The sequence below is a fragment of the Mycteria americana genome, chromosome 2 (assembly GCF_035582795.1).
Source record: "Mycteria americana isolate JAX WOST 10 ecotype Jacksonville Zoo and Gardens chromosome 2, USCA_MyAme_1.0, whole genome shotgun sequence".
NCBI classification, from domain to species: Eukaryota; Metazoa; Chordata; class Aves; order Ciconiiformes; family Ciconiidae; genus Mycteria; species Mycteria americana.
The window spans coordinates 54,156,947-54,172,377 of record NC_134366.1 but is presented as its reverse complement, the minus strand read 5'-3'; the positions used below and the strand labels follow the sequence as shown (position 1 = coordinate 54,172,377).

Genomic DNA, 15,431 nt, shown 5'->3' with positions numbered 1-15,431 from the left:
GATCTAAGATAGCAATAATACGTGCTTCAGTCGAAATAGCATTAGCAAGTCATCTTCTGCCTGTTCAACATACTAGGCAGATACAGCTCCGACAGCTGTGGCCAGTGGGCTAAGGTCCACACAAGACCAGGCCACCTCCTTTAGTTTGGACCGCAGCCTAAGAGCCGGCTCATGGGTGACGCAGCCTTGCGCATGGTATGCATTCGGAATGAAGAGCAGAGCAAGTCTACCTGAGCTTTGGCTAATCTGGATGGGTTTTAGTCATGCCACGTTAACACTTTCTATTTACCAGATTTTTTTCTATGTATAATTAGTGACATTTTTGCTGTCTGATCCCTTCATCACCAGCAGGGCTGCGAGTAGGGTAGAGCTGTCCCTAATTTGTGTGTGTGTGTGTGTATATATATATATATATATATATATGTCTGTTTGTTTACTTTGCAAAGAGCATCAGATAAGCTGGTGAAAAAACTACTATTAATTCTCAACATTCTGCGTATGAAATAGAGCAGGTAAGGGCTGCCCAGTATCTTCAATGATTCCCTGGGTCATGCCTGTAAAAAGTACAGGACTGGGTATATATCACATTTGTTAGGAAGCAAAAGAGCAAAGATGTATTAAAGCTTGAAAAAGCAACCTGTTTTAAATACATGAAGGGTTGTCAAGTTACTGTCTTGTTAATAGGGGAGAAGAGAACCTGTGCTCAGTCAGCCTGCACTAATGCTGCCAGGCAAATCAAAATTCTAGTGCCTTGTTATTCCTGGCACATTTTAATAAGCAAATAGCAGCTAAATAATGTATTGACAGTCAGGGTAATTACATATGCACAATTTATAGCAACATAATGAGTTTGGGGGTTCCCCCCCCTTCCCTTTTGGGATCAGATTAACTATTGAAACAGTACAAATGGAAAGCCCACAAATAATGTTCTGCGGGGGGGGGGGGAAATAAGGTAGGGCTAGGAGTTTGCTATATATGGAAAAAATTGTATGGATTTGCAAACCAGTAGAATAAGTGGTCTAGCTGGCAGGTATCCTTTGATTTTAATTTTTGTAGCTCCATAGAAAAAGCATAGCCTACTTGTGCAGGTGAGATACAAGACTGAAAAGAATGCTGTTACGTTATGTCCACTGCTACTAGCTCTGATAGCTTGTCCTTCCCCTTTCTGTGTGTGTGTCTTTAATCATCTTGTTTTGTGGAATGCACTGGGAAGCACCACCATAAACCGCGTCAGGGCTCCGGCAGTTTGGAAGTCAGTGTCCACCTTGATCTTTGAATATAGCTTCAATCTGGTCGTTGAATGGATTCTCCTTTCCAAGCACTTGAGGCCATTCGCGTAGCGCCTTCTGCCAGGTAATGCTTGTTCCAAGGGCTGCAGCAATCTGCAAACAGCACAAATACTACCAATTTCTTGTGCCTCTATAATGTAGCTGTTTCACGCCAGCACTTAGGAGACCCCCCCATAAAGAAGACTCCCCTGCATAACCACGTGATGCACCATAACCTCTAACCAAAGAAAATATGCCATTCCAGCTGCTTGAATGGGGAAAAATCCTTCTGAACAGTAAAAATAAGGTGAGGACTGACTATATATCTGCGTCTCCCTGACCAGTTATTTGGTCTAATGATAGTCTTCAACTGCTTCCTGATGCCTATGATGCCTGGTCCATAAACTTCTATTCAAAATCCCTAGAGTCTGATTTCCTCCCCTCCTGCCCTAAAACATTTTGAAAGTATTTCAAAAGCACTGCTTGGGTATAATGCATAAAACTCTTGCAAGTCCAAAGGAATTCATGTTCCTAAACGCCTCTGATACTTCTAATAAATATTCTCTCTGCTATCCTGTAAGGCAACCATGGGTGTTGAAGAAAAAGAGGCCCAATTATATCTAGGTTCAAAACTACCCAGCTCTGATGCTCTAAGTTCACACCTGCTGTTGGCTGTCTTCAGAGCTTTTTTCCATGAGACCTGCAGAAGCGGTAAAATAGCTTTTCTCCTGGCTATCAGAACCACTCTAGCTTTCATAGAGTTTTTGCCCTAGAAATCACGCACTGAAGAGAAGTTGTATTCGCTATATAGCCAGGGTGAAAAGCACTGGGGTAGGAGAAAAGGGAAGGGAGGACAGCCTGATTCTCCTTTAATCAAGTTTTTACACCCTGCTAATGCATTTTTGTTTTAATTTCTGACCCACAATTATATTCTGCTTATATGGTAACTTTACTTTCAATCCTAAAACTCAACTCCGACATGGATTATAATTTTGAGGCTTAAATAGGGTGAACAAAGCCTTTTTATTAAGGGCTAAGGTGGGTTTATGGAATCAAACTATTTGAATACTGATGTTTCAGAGTTTGGGAACAGACCGGAGCCTTTGGAGAATTTTTATGCACTTTTTAAATCCTGTGCTTTTTGAACGAAGCTGTAATGATGGGCCAGGAGACAACAACTTTCTCTTATTCAGATCTAATGTAGGAAGAGATGCTTTTGGTGGTGTGGAAGCTCTTAGACTCTGGCCACTTGAGGTCTTATTAAGCTGACAGAAGAATTGGGGCAGGGGAGAGGGATGGGGAGATTGTGCAATAGCGTGTTTTCTCCTGGTCAACATTTCTAATGTGACTAAACATGGTTATTCTGGGACACCCTGTGGCTGCCAGAGGGCTGAGACCTGTCTCTGTCAGGGCGGTCCACTCTGGCATGGTAGTCTGCAAACCTCCTTCACGAGTCCCTAAGCCTTCCATATGTTTTTTTGCAGGGTGGGTTGGTTGATTTGTTTGTTTAATAAACCCTACTATTTTTGCATGGTGGATCCTCTGCAAAAGTATCACCAGAGGTATGCTCTACAGTGTTCAGACTACTGTTCACTGCTCTTTAAGGTGTATGTGCTTAGACTGCCCTAAATTATGTAGGTCCTGCCTAGGACATCATTTCACGTGGTCCTGATGATTTCGGTAATTTACTCTGAATGAGTAGTGTGGTGCAGAGAGGGTTCATGATTCAAAAAATCACTTTTCTTATAGGTCTTTTTTAAATTCCAAAGCTCTTGTGCTTTGAAATCTGCTACAATTAATACGTTTTTTGCAATTAATTTTTTGTGAGGACAACCTCTATGCAATTTTTTTAAAGGAGATATTACCCATTCCTGATAGAGCCCTGAGTGACCACGCCTGGCAGGGAGCTGTGTTTTTTCAGCAGCTTCTGGCTATCTGTTTCCTCCTTCTGCACCAAACTGGCAATGGGCATGCCTCTCAGCAAGGTGTAAATGCCCAGCTAATCTGATATGTGTCACTTCAGCTTTTTCTCTTTTTTTTTTCTGGCTGGAACGTGCTTTGCTATGTCTTAAGGAAAGAGAAAAGGGAGAAGCTAATCATGCTCAAGCTGTGCTTTCCTGCCTGTACATAAACATTAAGAATCTTCCAAGCGTCTCAGGTTCCAGTTTGTGATGCTCAGGGCTTTTGCGTTCTCCCTGGTAACTTCATAAAAGCGAGAAACGAAGCCATTTATGCAGGATCCTGTTGAAATGCATGGCCCTGTCATCCAAACAAAGCAATCAGCTGTTCTAGAGAGAAGTAATGTCCTTGAAGCCATCTGGCACTCAGAACAGTTTGCAGTGAGATTTCAGAGTAAGGGAGAGATGCAGAAAAAAAGTCCCTGGGCTTCCACTATAGTCAATGGGAAGAGAAAGTCAGATTTCTTCCAAGGACAACCGAGCCGGACTTCGAGGAATGGGGTCTCAGAGACAGCTCTAGAGGGAACTTAGGAGGACTGAGTGATGCATTTTGCTTTTAGGTGTCAAAAGTAAATGGTGCGAATTTCCCCCACCTATGGCCTGAGCTGGGTGTTTTGGAAAAAAACCTCATGGAGCCCAATTTTAGCTTTGAAACTTAAGAGGAATGCAGTTATGCCAAGAATGAGTGTCTTGTTTGCATCCTTCTCTTTTGCAACAGGTAAACATGCAGAAAAACCCCCTTCCTCCCCAAGAAATTTGCAGTAAGGGAATGTAGTTCTGGGACTGGCTAAACAAATGAGCACTTGGTGTTTATCCCTTCTTTCAAGGGTTTTAAAATACAAAATACTGCCTGGAGTGCAGGCTATGGGGGCTAGTTTTTCCTGCCTGAGTGTCCTAACCTAGCCTTTTTACAATGCATGAAAAAACAGACTAGCTCTAATGGGACAAAGGGAGTCTTGCCTTTTTTTCTTATTTTCTTTTCCTTCTCCTTGCAATGATAAGTATGCAACTCTCAGTTAGGAAGGTTCCGTTCTCTTCCACGTCTCTCCTGCATGGCCGGACTGCTGGACTATTAGACATACATGCCGACACCTGCTTCTGCCATGTTTATACCAGCAGATTATCTTTTTTCATGAAAGAGACAGCAGATAAATGCAAGTGAAAGCCAGGGGCTGACATCAGACACCGGCTTATCCTGCCCACTGCTGTATCATAACGACTAGGGATCGGGGTACCCTTCCAGCTCACCCTTGGCAGAGAGGGGCACTGCAGTTCTTCTATCCCAAACTCCAAAGCTTCTCTGCATCTGAAGGCAAGAGCTACAATGTTTATGCTTTCCTTGGAGTGCTGCTCAATTAAAAAAATTTGTGAATATTTGTCAAGTGCTTCGAGATCTTCAGAGAGAAAATTCAGTAGAAATGCCCAGGCTAGGTCTTATGCATCGTGTTCATTAGTCAAGCTGTACGTGAGGCGTGGGGAATAGCTGCAGAGATTGAAGTAAGAGCCCCCATTCACTTGACGAGCTGTACGGCATCAATCCTCTCCCCCTAGGCAGCTCTATATGCTATGAAAGCTGTACCTGGCCAGAGGCATTCACGTCAGTATAAAGTAAAACTTTAAATAAAACTAGTATGAGGAGGGAGTGAATTGTTTATCATGTCTCTCAAGCATCCTCTTAAATATCACTCTCTGCTCACGCTTCCCCTTCTTTTTATTGAGAGCCACCCTTTCGGAGCAGAGTGCTACGTCTCAGTCCAAATAGTGGTATGTTGATAACAGACTTCCGTATACTAGCAGGAAAAGAAAAAAAGGATTTAAAGCGGCGGATGTTTGGATAAGGCTAATTAATAAATCCTAGAAGGGCAATAACTCACTTGAAGTGAGGCATATCTACAGCTGGCACCTTGACTGTAAGGGAAAATGTACCTATAAAAGCATTAACGTCATCCTAACAGCAGGAGGGGAAGATCATAACCGCTGCAGGATGCCAGGTCCAGAGGGAGTGAAATACGGCAGCTTTCGGCCAGATCCTGCAGCTTGGCACTCCGGGGCTGCGAGTAGGTTTGCAGCTGCCCTTCAATGCCCTTTTGTAATTTTCTCTTGGCTTAGGCAGGATCCCTTTAAGATAAATACTTGCTGCCTTCAGCTCTGTGCTACCTTCCAGCTGCTGGTGGGATACGGGATGTGGGCAAGAGCCTGGATGAAAAGCTGTAATCCAGCGAGCGTGAGTCCCTCGGTGGCCTGTTGCTGGGGGTTATAAGAAGCCTCAGGCCAGCCTCAGGGTAAGACATAAAAATAAAGCAAAGACCTTTTCTTCTTCACTCCAGACTCTTCGTATTGCACAGTTTCCCCAGATGGCAGGGCTGGGAAAGGGGTTCATTTCATCACTGTTTTCACTCTTATTTCATTTGCCAAGTTTTCTCTAATTGCTTCCTCGCAAAAAGCCTGCAGCAAAAAATCCAGACACGCTTTCTCCACATCCCCAGGCTGCGAGCTCATACTTTCATGCAGCTATCTCCTGGTACTGCTTGGTAGTAGGCAGGAATTTCTGCTATGAAGGAGTCCCCCTTCGAACAGGAGGCTCTTTTGACTTGGCAAGGCTAAGCAAGCCACTGTATTGCTCCAGCTGACTGGCACGGGTGTCAAAGATAGCAACTCAAGCACATATTTTGCATTTGGACTTCCCCATGCAGGTTTCCCCTGGCTGAACTGACAGCACAGTCAATGGGGAAGCTGCTGAAATGTTGGAATCCATCAGTGCTTGCAATGCACGCTTGTTGAAGTGCTTCTCCATGGACTGCTCCTTCCCAGCGTGCTGGACAGCATCGCATTGGGTTATTTGGTGATGGGGATGTGGGGGTGAATATATGTGGGGTGTTAGCTCACATCATAAAACTGGTCCATAAATTCACCCTGTGCTTCTGAGCAGGGGGAGCTGCCAAGCGGCACTGCCGGTGGCTGGGCGGCATGGTGGGTTTCGCTTGCATGGCTCGGTCGTGGTGGGGTGGAAGAGAGCATGCAGCCAGGAACACGGAGGAAGGCAGTGGTGCCCTAGACAACAACAGCTTTCTCCAAACTGCTCTGGCCATGGCACAGGGCTGGTACCCTGGTACCATTGGTACCAGGTACATGCTGGTACCCTTGGCATGCACCACAAAAACATCACCGAGGAACATCAGTCCTCCTCCTCCCAGCCGCCGCCCAGACCGGTGCCCCTGGGCAGGGCAGGGATGTTGGGAGTGCAGCTGGCTGCTTGGAGGGCATGTTTCCCTCATAGCAGCAGGTAGCAAGACACTTCTGGACCCATTGCCAAGTATATGGGATGGAAAGCAGCCACTGCTGCTGCCGGGCAGAGCCCAATCAGCTCTGTTGTTGCTGTCCCTCTCCATCTCGTCCACCTCCCGCAATTTGTCCCCTCGTAATTTAGCCCAGCCTAATTCTTGCTCGGAAGAGCCAAGATTGAAAAGCACGGCAAACAGGAGTGGTTTTTGGTTTTGGGACCTGCCCACCGCCCCGTGTTGACTTAGCGGGTGGGGCCGAGCGTGGTGCGGCGGCAGGAGAGCCCCGGCCAGGCTGTGCCCGCCGGCGTGAGCCATTGCTGCTGCAGGCTGCGCGCCGGATTTCAGCTTGCGCGGTTTTTCTCAGGGCGGTATAGGGAAGACTGGCTGCTGCTTTGCTTTGTGTACGTGTTTGAAAGCTGAAGCTAGTGTATAGAAAAGCAATTGACTTTGATTGCAGAACATGGTCTCTCCAAGCGTTTTTGAGAGTCGGAAAAAAGTACTTTGAAAGCGAATGCAGTGGGAACCAGGCAACCTCGCACTCGGTTAGCGAACCCAAGCAAGGACTTACAGCGGAGCAGCTGCTTCTCCTTCCCTTTCATTTATTTCTGACTGTAAACCTCCCCCTGTCACCCGTCCTTGGAGGCCAAGCAAGTGGGAGAAGACTTCTTCATAATATGTAGCCGCAGAGCATAAAGCAATTTAAATGTATAGCTTCAAAAAGAAAGCTTTGTTCCTCTGAGGACCGCTGGCCTCAGAGGCTGAGGCTGCAGGGCTGGGGCAAGGGCAGCGGCTGGGCTGGGCTGGGCTGGGCTGGAGGGGGCCTCTCGGGTCTTCCCAGTGCCTCCCCACTGCCCCGATCCTGCAACACTCCCGTGCGTGTTTGAGCAGGCAGGTAGCCAGCCTCTGCGGCAAGCATCTGGTTTTGCGGTTTAAGGCCTGTTTGGCCAGGGTACTGGTCAATGGGTGAAAGAAAGCAGCAGAAGACCTTGCAGGAGTTAGAGCAGAGTGCAGGCATCCCGCCTGTCTCTGCAAAGGGGGACATCTGCTCTGGGGCTAAATCCATCATCTCTTTTAAAAGAGAAATCCCCCAAGCCCGCATGCCCGCAGTGGTCCGACTCGGGCAGCGGCAGGCACTGGCATCCCGCCTGTCTCCCGGGGCCAGGTTTTTACCTGGTTGGGGTGGAAGCCATCCACTGGTTCGATCAGCTGCCAGGGCTCGCCTCCCATCTTCCGCCACTCCTCGGCCGCTGCGAACAACGTAAGCAGAGGGGTTATCACCGGTGAGCACGCGGGCGCCTGCCTGCAGATGTACCCCCCGCTTCCTCAAAGGGCCGCCGGTATTTTTAAGCACACGATGGCTCTGCATGAAGATTATGATAATTCATATAAAGTTGCCAGAGCCAATATTGTGCACAATCCCCTTTCCTTGGGGCAGTATTTAAGCCTTTATTGTTAATTTTCTTTTCTCCGCGATGTTTACGCAAGGAAGCGTTTTGAACGTAAATGATCGTAAAACAATTCACTTTCCCTTCCAACTAAGACGGATGCTGTAGCAAGTAAGGCTGTAAATTATTTAATACTGATTTAATACTTTTGCATTTCCCATTTTAGTTGCATCTTCAGCAGTGCAAAAAAATAAAAGAGATAAAGAAAACAGTGCTTTTTAGAGAAAGAGATGGTAACACAATATTCGCATGGGCTGATGTCTGCAGGAATAGACTGTCATTTTCAGTTACTTCTCTTCTGAGTGCTCTTTTTCAACTCCGACAAAATAACCTTTTGAATTACATAAGCATGACATTCAATGCAAATGATGCTGTGCTGTAAGCCCCAGAGCCATTAGAGAAGTAAAAAGCTTTCTCTCTTCAAAAGGGCTGTGGAGTGATCAAACATGGGACTAGTGGATATGGCATTAACAGACTGTAAATTCAATAATTTCTTTTATAATGACAGATTAAGAAATCTTAATAGCATTATGCAGGCATCCTGTCAGGAGGAAAATGTTCTCCATTCAAGCACCACAATTTTGACCTAGACTCACCGCTGTTTGTTGGACCCTGGCTATTGTGTCAAAAAGGGATGTCTGGGTCCCCATACTAGCCTTGAGTTCACAGAAGGGCGATATTCCGGCCTAGACTATAGAAACCTACTTGAGGTGCTTTCGTCAACACCCAAAGTAACCTGTTTTCAAGACACAGGGCTTGGAGCTTTGTTTCAAATTTGCAATATGTGGGGCACAACACATATTCACCTTAGATTACACCACAGAGCGCTCATACAGACGCACAGAGTGAGCTTGCCTAACCCCTTATATATGATGTTATACATTGAGTATAAGGCTGTGTATTGTATTTTACTTTGTAGAGGGACTACTCTTCCACTGCCAGAAATAGCAGAGGAGTAAGTAAGATACGTAAGGTTTATATCAAGATAGGTGAATTTGGACCATTATACTTGACCTCCAAAAATCCTAGAGCAGTTGAAGAAATACCTGCCGAGTATGTCCAGAGTTTGCCTATCGCCTTGGCTAGACTAGAGCTTGCTCCCATCCACACGAAGAAAAAGCCAAAATAAGCAACCCCTATCCCCCTATCTACTGCACCGCTTCTTAAAGGAACCACTAAGTTCTTCAGCCAAAGGCAACATCTGAGCTTGAATGTCCGTCTAAATCTAGAATAAATGCTAATATACTCAAATTTTACTCCAAGAAAGCTGGGAGCTGCTATGTATATATATACCCAGGCCAGCCTCAAATCAATGTACTCATTGCAGTGTGCAACCACTGCTAAATATTTGATGTCTGGAGAGTTTAGGGGAGGATTTGCGCTTGCTTCAGAAAGAGACCAGAAAAGTAGGTCAGCAGCCTTAGCTGGCTTTTGAGTACACTCACGAACTGACAGCTTTCCTGATGGCAAGCTCGAATTGTTGGCTCCAGGGCTGCAGGAAACTTTGCAAAGTGTCTTTCAGAGCTGATGGTTGTATGTGCATATGTGATTTTGTTTACCTCATTTATTTAACGCGATGTAATCAAGAACAGCAAATTATATTAAGATGTTTCTTTTCGTGAAAGCAAATAAATTACCTAAAGTTAGTCATTTAACTTATTAAAGTAATTTGCCTACCCAGCAGGTAGTTTGTTCCACATCCTAATGACTTGTTAAATATTAAGTAGCTGAGGCAAAAGCCACAAAGAGACTTGGACATCCTGAAACTCTGTGCTACAATATTGAACTTGACAGTGGATCCCACCTCTCTGAGATAAAGTTTTGGACAGAAAGACTCCCTCTCTCATCCTCCCTTCTTTACCTGCTCCTCCGTATGGTCTGCATGAGACCCGGAACCGGCTTCCTGAATTGGGTCATATAGGATAAAATAAGTTGTGAATTTTGAAAGGATTTGGCTGCAAATGAGATTTTTGCAATAATCTTAGGTGCCTTGGCAGCTTGGTGCTTCCAAGGACAGCCAGGCACCGATGGGGAGAGGTGTTAGAGATGTACACTTTGAAGTATTGTCAGGGTGCTTCTGTCCCTTCATGGCTCTGGTTTTAGCTGTCTGCATGCTGAGATTTAAAATATAGTCCCCAGGCAAAATTTTTCAAGAAGGACCAACACGGAACTACCTCTCTATGTGAATATAAAAACAAGGAAATGCAGATCAGGGGGGGTTTCCAATTATTATACACTATTTTTGGAATGTAAGAATTCATGCTATTGGGGAGGACCCCCAGGTGGCCAGGGCTGGAGCTCCTGCCTTGTGAACAGAGGCTGAGGGACGGGGATGGTCCACCCTGGGGAAGAGCCTACGGGGAGGTGATGAGAATGGGGCAAGTCTCTTCACAGCAGTGCACAATGCGAGGGTGAGAGACAACGGGCATAACTTGAAACATGGGAGTCTCAGGCTGGATACAGGGAAAAAGCTGTTTTCCCACTTTCCCATCACTATCTTACTACTTGAATATGTTGTCCACCTCAGTCCCTAACACCATGCTGACTCTTTTTTTAAAAAGAAAGAGTGAGAGTGTTTCTCCTTGTGATGGAGCTGGGCTGATGCTGGGTGATGCCTCAAGCTGGACCCATGCACATCTCGCAAGGGAAGTGGAGCTGAGAGGGATCTAGGGGACAGGCATCTGTCCCCAGCCCCACAAGGACACCGTCCACTCATGTTCACAGTCATAAGGAAACGTTTCTGGTTCTTTTTTTAAGTGTCAGTTGCAGAAGGAAGTGATTTTGGTAATGCGCTTACCTAATGTCACTTAAGATCACAGAAGGACGAGTTTTGTAAGCTCTTCCAGTCAAAAGTTACAGTATTATATAGAAGCTTAAGGAAGCATAGGAAAGAAGCCCGTTCCTCCTGGGAGAGGCGCTTCTACTTTTGAAAACAGTGAGTTAAGAGAGGGTGGCTGTGTTATTCAGGCAGGAAAACTGGCTGAGAAAAGTTCTCCTTCCTGAGGCACTGCTCGTCCCAGAGGAGGCAATGTGAAGGCTGGTCAGGGATGTAGTACACTACAGCTCATGAAGACCACCTTCACCATTGCAGATATGACATCTCCAGCCTAGATGACCCCCCTATAAGAGCAATGACCAAAAATAAAACCAAATCTTATGGACCAAGATAGGTTTGAGATTTCTTTTTTTCTTCATCAGCCTGAGAAGCTGCAGTGGACAAGCAGGAGGCATTTTTAGCAGCGGCTCATCTGCTGTCCCTGTCACCTCGCCACCGACACCCCCTGCGACCCAAATGGCCAGTGTGCTGCGCAGCGGGGTTGTGGGTGCCGGCAGCCGGGAGCAGCGGGGAGGTTGTGGCCCCCAGGCTGGTGATGGGGTCTCATCTCGGCAGAGGTCCGCGGTTACCCCAAGCAGGGAAGCCAGGAGATGGCATTAAGGGTCCCCCCCCTTGGCCCCAGTCCTGCCAGCAGGGTCACCTAGGCTGGCTGGCTGTGCTGCCCTTCTCCCAGTACAGAGCTCAAATATGAGGAGCATATTAGCAGCCCAGCACTTCACTAAATGCTTCATGAGAAAGACAGGAAAAAAGCAACTTACTTTGTCTCAGTGGGAAATCCATGTAGAAAATATCAAAGTTGGCAAATTTCTCAGATCTCGCTATTTCTTTCAGGACATTGGAAAGTTGTAAAGCTCTCTGCAAAAATCAAGCGATTTAATGACGACTCATTGCTACTCACGCTGCTTTGCATGGATTCAGCTCTGCCAACAATGTGCGGTCAGGAATTTGAAAGCTAACATTGCCCTTTTAGCTGGAGGAAAGGAGGTGAAATGGGGTTCTTCATCATAACATAGACTTGCAGGAGCACCAGTAGCCCTTGGGCTACCCAGCTCACCGTGCAATATGTCATTGCAGGTTGCACTGAGGCCTCAGCTGAAGTAATAAGTTTAATACAGCATATGATTATTTTACTGGGGACCTCTTGTAGTAGTGTCTCTACATCTATACAAATATTCTGAATTTCTTGGTTCTGGAGGCCTCTCGATGGGTGGCAGCCCAGTCATTTTCATTCCTCTTAAAGAAAACTGAAACTTTTCTACAGGAAAAACGTTCTCCTTTCCCATTATCCTTCCCGTTATTGTGTTGTGGGTGCTAACACTTATCTATCCAGACCAAATTCTGCACTTACTTTCAGCAGAGTAAATTACCTCCATTGAGCATCTACCTAACTGATATATCCAGCGTGATTTCTACAGCCGTAACAGAGATCAGGATCTCCTAAATATTTAAATTGTGCAGTTTGGATGATAACATAGACAATTAGTTTCAGACAGGGGCTCAGAAAGAAGATTAATTCATACCCTGCAGACATATGAATTGTTCATGGACAGAAGTTACGTGTACTGTATGTCCTGTATTGTTGATATGAATATATAAGCTGCAATCCTGCAAAGATTTAGGAATGTGCTTAATTGCCTTCTCTGCAGTCAAGAGGGACAGGACATAAAATGAAACACATATGTAAGCCTTGGTGAAATTAAGGCCATATTTTTTGTTTAGTGAATGCAAACATTAATACAACTATACACAGCGATGACACCTTTGAAGATATTTGGTTACTGGCTCTCTTACATGGCTGCAGGGGGTTGCTGGGATTAAAAATCAGCTTGTACCATAAGGGAATAAGTGGCTGATTTATGTGACATTCACTTCTGCAGCCAGATTTTTAGGGTGAGTTTTAAGACATCTCTGTTCTGTCTGTTCCCATTCCTGCACTGAGCCTGGATGCTCCTTGGTCACACCATCTGGCGATTAAGTCCACAGAAATGTGTCTGAGGAAGATTAGCACAAATCCCAAATGAAGACGGGGTAAGGCTCTTGCTCTCGGAGCCTGCTCCCACTGCCAGCGAAATCTATGCAGTTGGCTTTTCATACTCACAGCTCCTTGATTCACAAGCCTTTTCTTTCTTATCAGGTACATTTTCTCCTTATAGAACATGAACCCGAACAGTTTTTTCTCAGGGAGATCGCATCCCTTGAGAATAAATTTGGGCAGCTGAGAGGCTGGAAAGGGAATACATTTACAAATCCCTTAAGTTAACCATGCTGCCTCCCAGAGCCTGAGAGGCATTTGAAAGGATGGGTACAGACGTTTCCGCATCATGTCCCTGCCTTTGGAAGAAAAAAGTGTGCTGATGTCTTGCCTTTGAGATATTAGGCTTATCTCCTCAGACGCAGGGACAAACTGGAAGAGCGTCTGTGCAAGAGGACGGGCCCGTTGCAGCCTCGTTGAGACTTACCTCCGAGGTCAAATTCCTGAGGGTCTCGTTGGGGGTCAGCCAGCCACGGCAGGGGCTCACCTGGGCAGGCACGGGGAGCAGGGCTTTAGCAGCGGACCGAGAGGAATTGGGGGCTTGTAAGCTACAGCCGGAGACCTTACCTGGAGGCAGTCGAGGAAAGAATAAAGTTGACTGTACGTGACGTCCTTGTTCAGCTGTCCTGCAAAGCACAGAGGGGGGAAACTTCATGTGCCTGATGGCCAAACGTAACTTCATTTTGCAGGTCTGTGCATCCCCATGCATTAGACCCCTTGGCGGGGAGAGGCACCCCGGGACCCCCCACGGCCGGGGTGCAACAGAGGTGGCACGGACGCACCCTTCCTGCTAAGGCGCCTGTGTCCCCACAGCACGCGGAGCCGCTTTCTCTTCTCCCGCATCCCTCTCCGGCCTTTCACGGGCGATTCGTCTCTCACGCGGGGTTAGTCAGACTGCCTGTGCCAATCTCCCAGGTGCGTGGCTGATATTTTATCCATTAACTTGTCTCTCACCCTCCAAACAAATGCAGGGGTTGCAAAGCCAAAGGGAAGACTGGAGGTGACTGTATATACTCTGAGCTTCGCATTTACCTCGGAGAGGTTAGCCTTAAAAGGGAGGAACAATTTTGCTGTCACGGAGGGAAGTGGATGTGCTTGTGTGGGTGAGCAAATTCAAGCACCAAGTCAAACACCCAGCTGACGTTCCCTAAAATTCACTGCGCTATGCAATAGCCTGACTTGCCAAGAAAATTACCCATTTTCTCGACCTTTTTGCTTTTTCGGTAGCTACAACCAAAATGGAAATTAAATGGCCACTCAGTTCTCTGAGTTTGTAGCACACTGATCATCCCATCATTGGGAAATGATTTTATGCGTTATTTTCGCAGTGCTGAAATATGAAAATTTTGTTGTTGTTCTGGGAACTGCAAAGTATGATCTCTCCCAAGTGAAATGGGCTCCTCAGGTAGCTTTGCAGCGGCTCCCTGATATAGATGTGATTCCTGCCTATCTCACAGCTGCCCACACCAGCAGCAGTATCAGCTGCCTGAGGAGCAAAAGATGGGGACCTCAAAGATCTAGTGTCACTCCCGGATAATGGGGATGTCCCAGACCCATGTAGCCTGAAAGCATCGGGCCCTGGGATGGGCTGTCAGGGGGGCCCAGGGATTCAGCAGAAAGCCAGACCAACATCTGGTCGCACCTGACTGGCAGCCAAGTGGGGAAACCTGCTCGCAACCCGTTGGAGGATCTGCCAGAAGTGATCTCTTGCTACAAAATGCGTTGCTTAGGATTAATTGGGTCCCTCCAAGGCAAATCAGCCCCTCTGAAAAATTTCTGACTGGTCCTATAGCTAATCATGCCTGATTTGGCTTGTGCCAAAAAATGCTACGTGTTGTCTCTGATAATTAGATACCCAGTAGAGGAACAGTCCCTGTGATAAACATGCACTCAAGGGAAGAAATATATTTAATGTGACTACAAAATAATTATCACAGGCTCCCCCTGCCCTGAAAGAGACAAGATTTTTCCTTTATTTTTTTTTTTTCTGCTTTCACTTGATAGTAGTATAGTGCTTATTACAGGAAAATGTAACAAGGTATCAGGAATAGAAATGGAGACCTCAGACTTCCTGAGAAGAGGCAAGTACTTTTGAGGGGTAGAATAACCTGTAGTAGATAATGCAGAAGCTGTGGGGCCACTGGCAGTGATTGGAGAACCTTGGGGAAACCACAGCACAGAGTCTGCTGAAAGCTCTAGAACCCAGTGGTTGCCAAAATAATCTGAAGATGTAATCTACCATTTTAATGATGTGATTTACCTTCTCTCTCTCTTTAGTGATGAGAAATAAGATGGCAACAACCTTCCACTTGTTCAGATGCAAAAGAGCTTCCTTTACCCAAATAAAAAGAAGAACATGCTTTTGGTCTAAAATTCAACAGCAGAATGGCCATGATGGTTCCTTGTACACACATTTGACTGGAGACCAAGAGACTTACTTTAGCTGTTTTATATTTCTTTGCTACCTGCATAAAATATTTCACCTTCTTCATCCACTGCAGGGTGGTATGAATTTGTAGAGAAGGGGTTCTGCAACCAGCTTCCAAGCTTCCCTACCCCACAACCGCCCATGTCCCCAGGGAAATGTTTCCATACTGACCCCAGAGCCACG

General features: G+C 46.1%; 1 protein-coding gene across 1 annotated transcript in view; it reads right to left on the bottom strand.

The window, feature by feature from the left end:
- Nucleotides 1–920: 920 nt before the first annotated feature.
- The window catches only part of AOAH (acyloxyacyl hydrolase), an 81,971-nt gene continuing 67,460 nt past the window's right edge, over nucleotides 921–15,431 (bottom strand). Inside the window, exons 17-21 of the mRNA XM_075495435.1 lie at nucleotides 13,388–13,446; nucleotides 13,248–13,307; nucleotides 11,547–11,643; nucleotides 7,678–7,754; nucleotides 921–1,382 (exon numbers count right to left, since the gene is read on the bottom strand). Of these exons, the coding sequence (XP_075351550.1) occupies nucleotides 1,254–1,382; nucleotides 7,678–7,754; nucleotides 11,547–11,643; nucleotides 13,248–13,307; nucleotides 13,388–13,446 (422 nt within the window). The 3' untranslated portion in view covers nucleotides 921–1,253. The remainder of the gene's footprint in view (nucleotides 1,383–7,677; nucleotides 7,755–11,546; nucleotides 11,644–13,247; nucleotides 13,308–13,387; nucleotides 13,447–15,431) is intronic.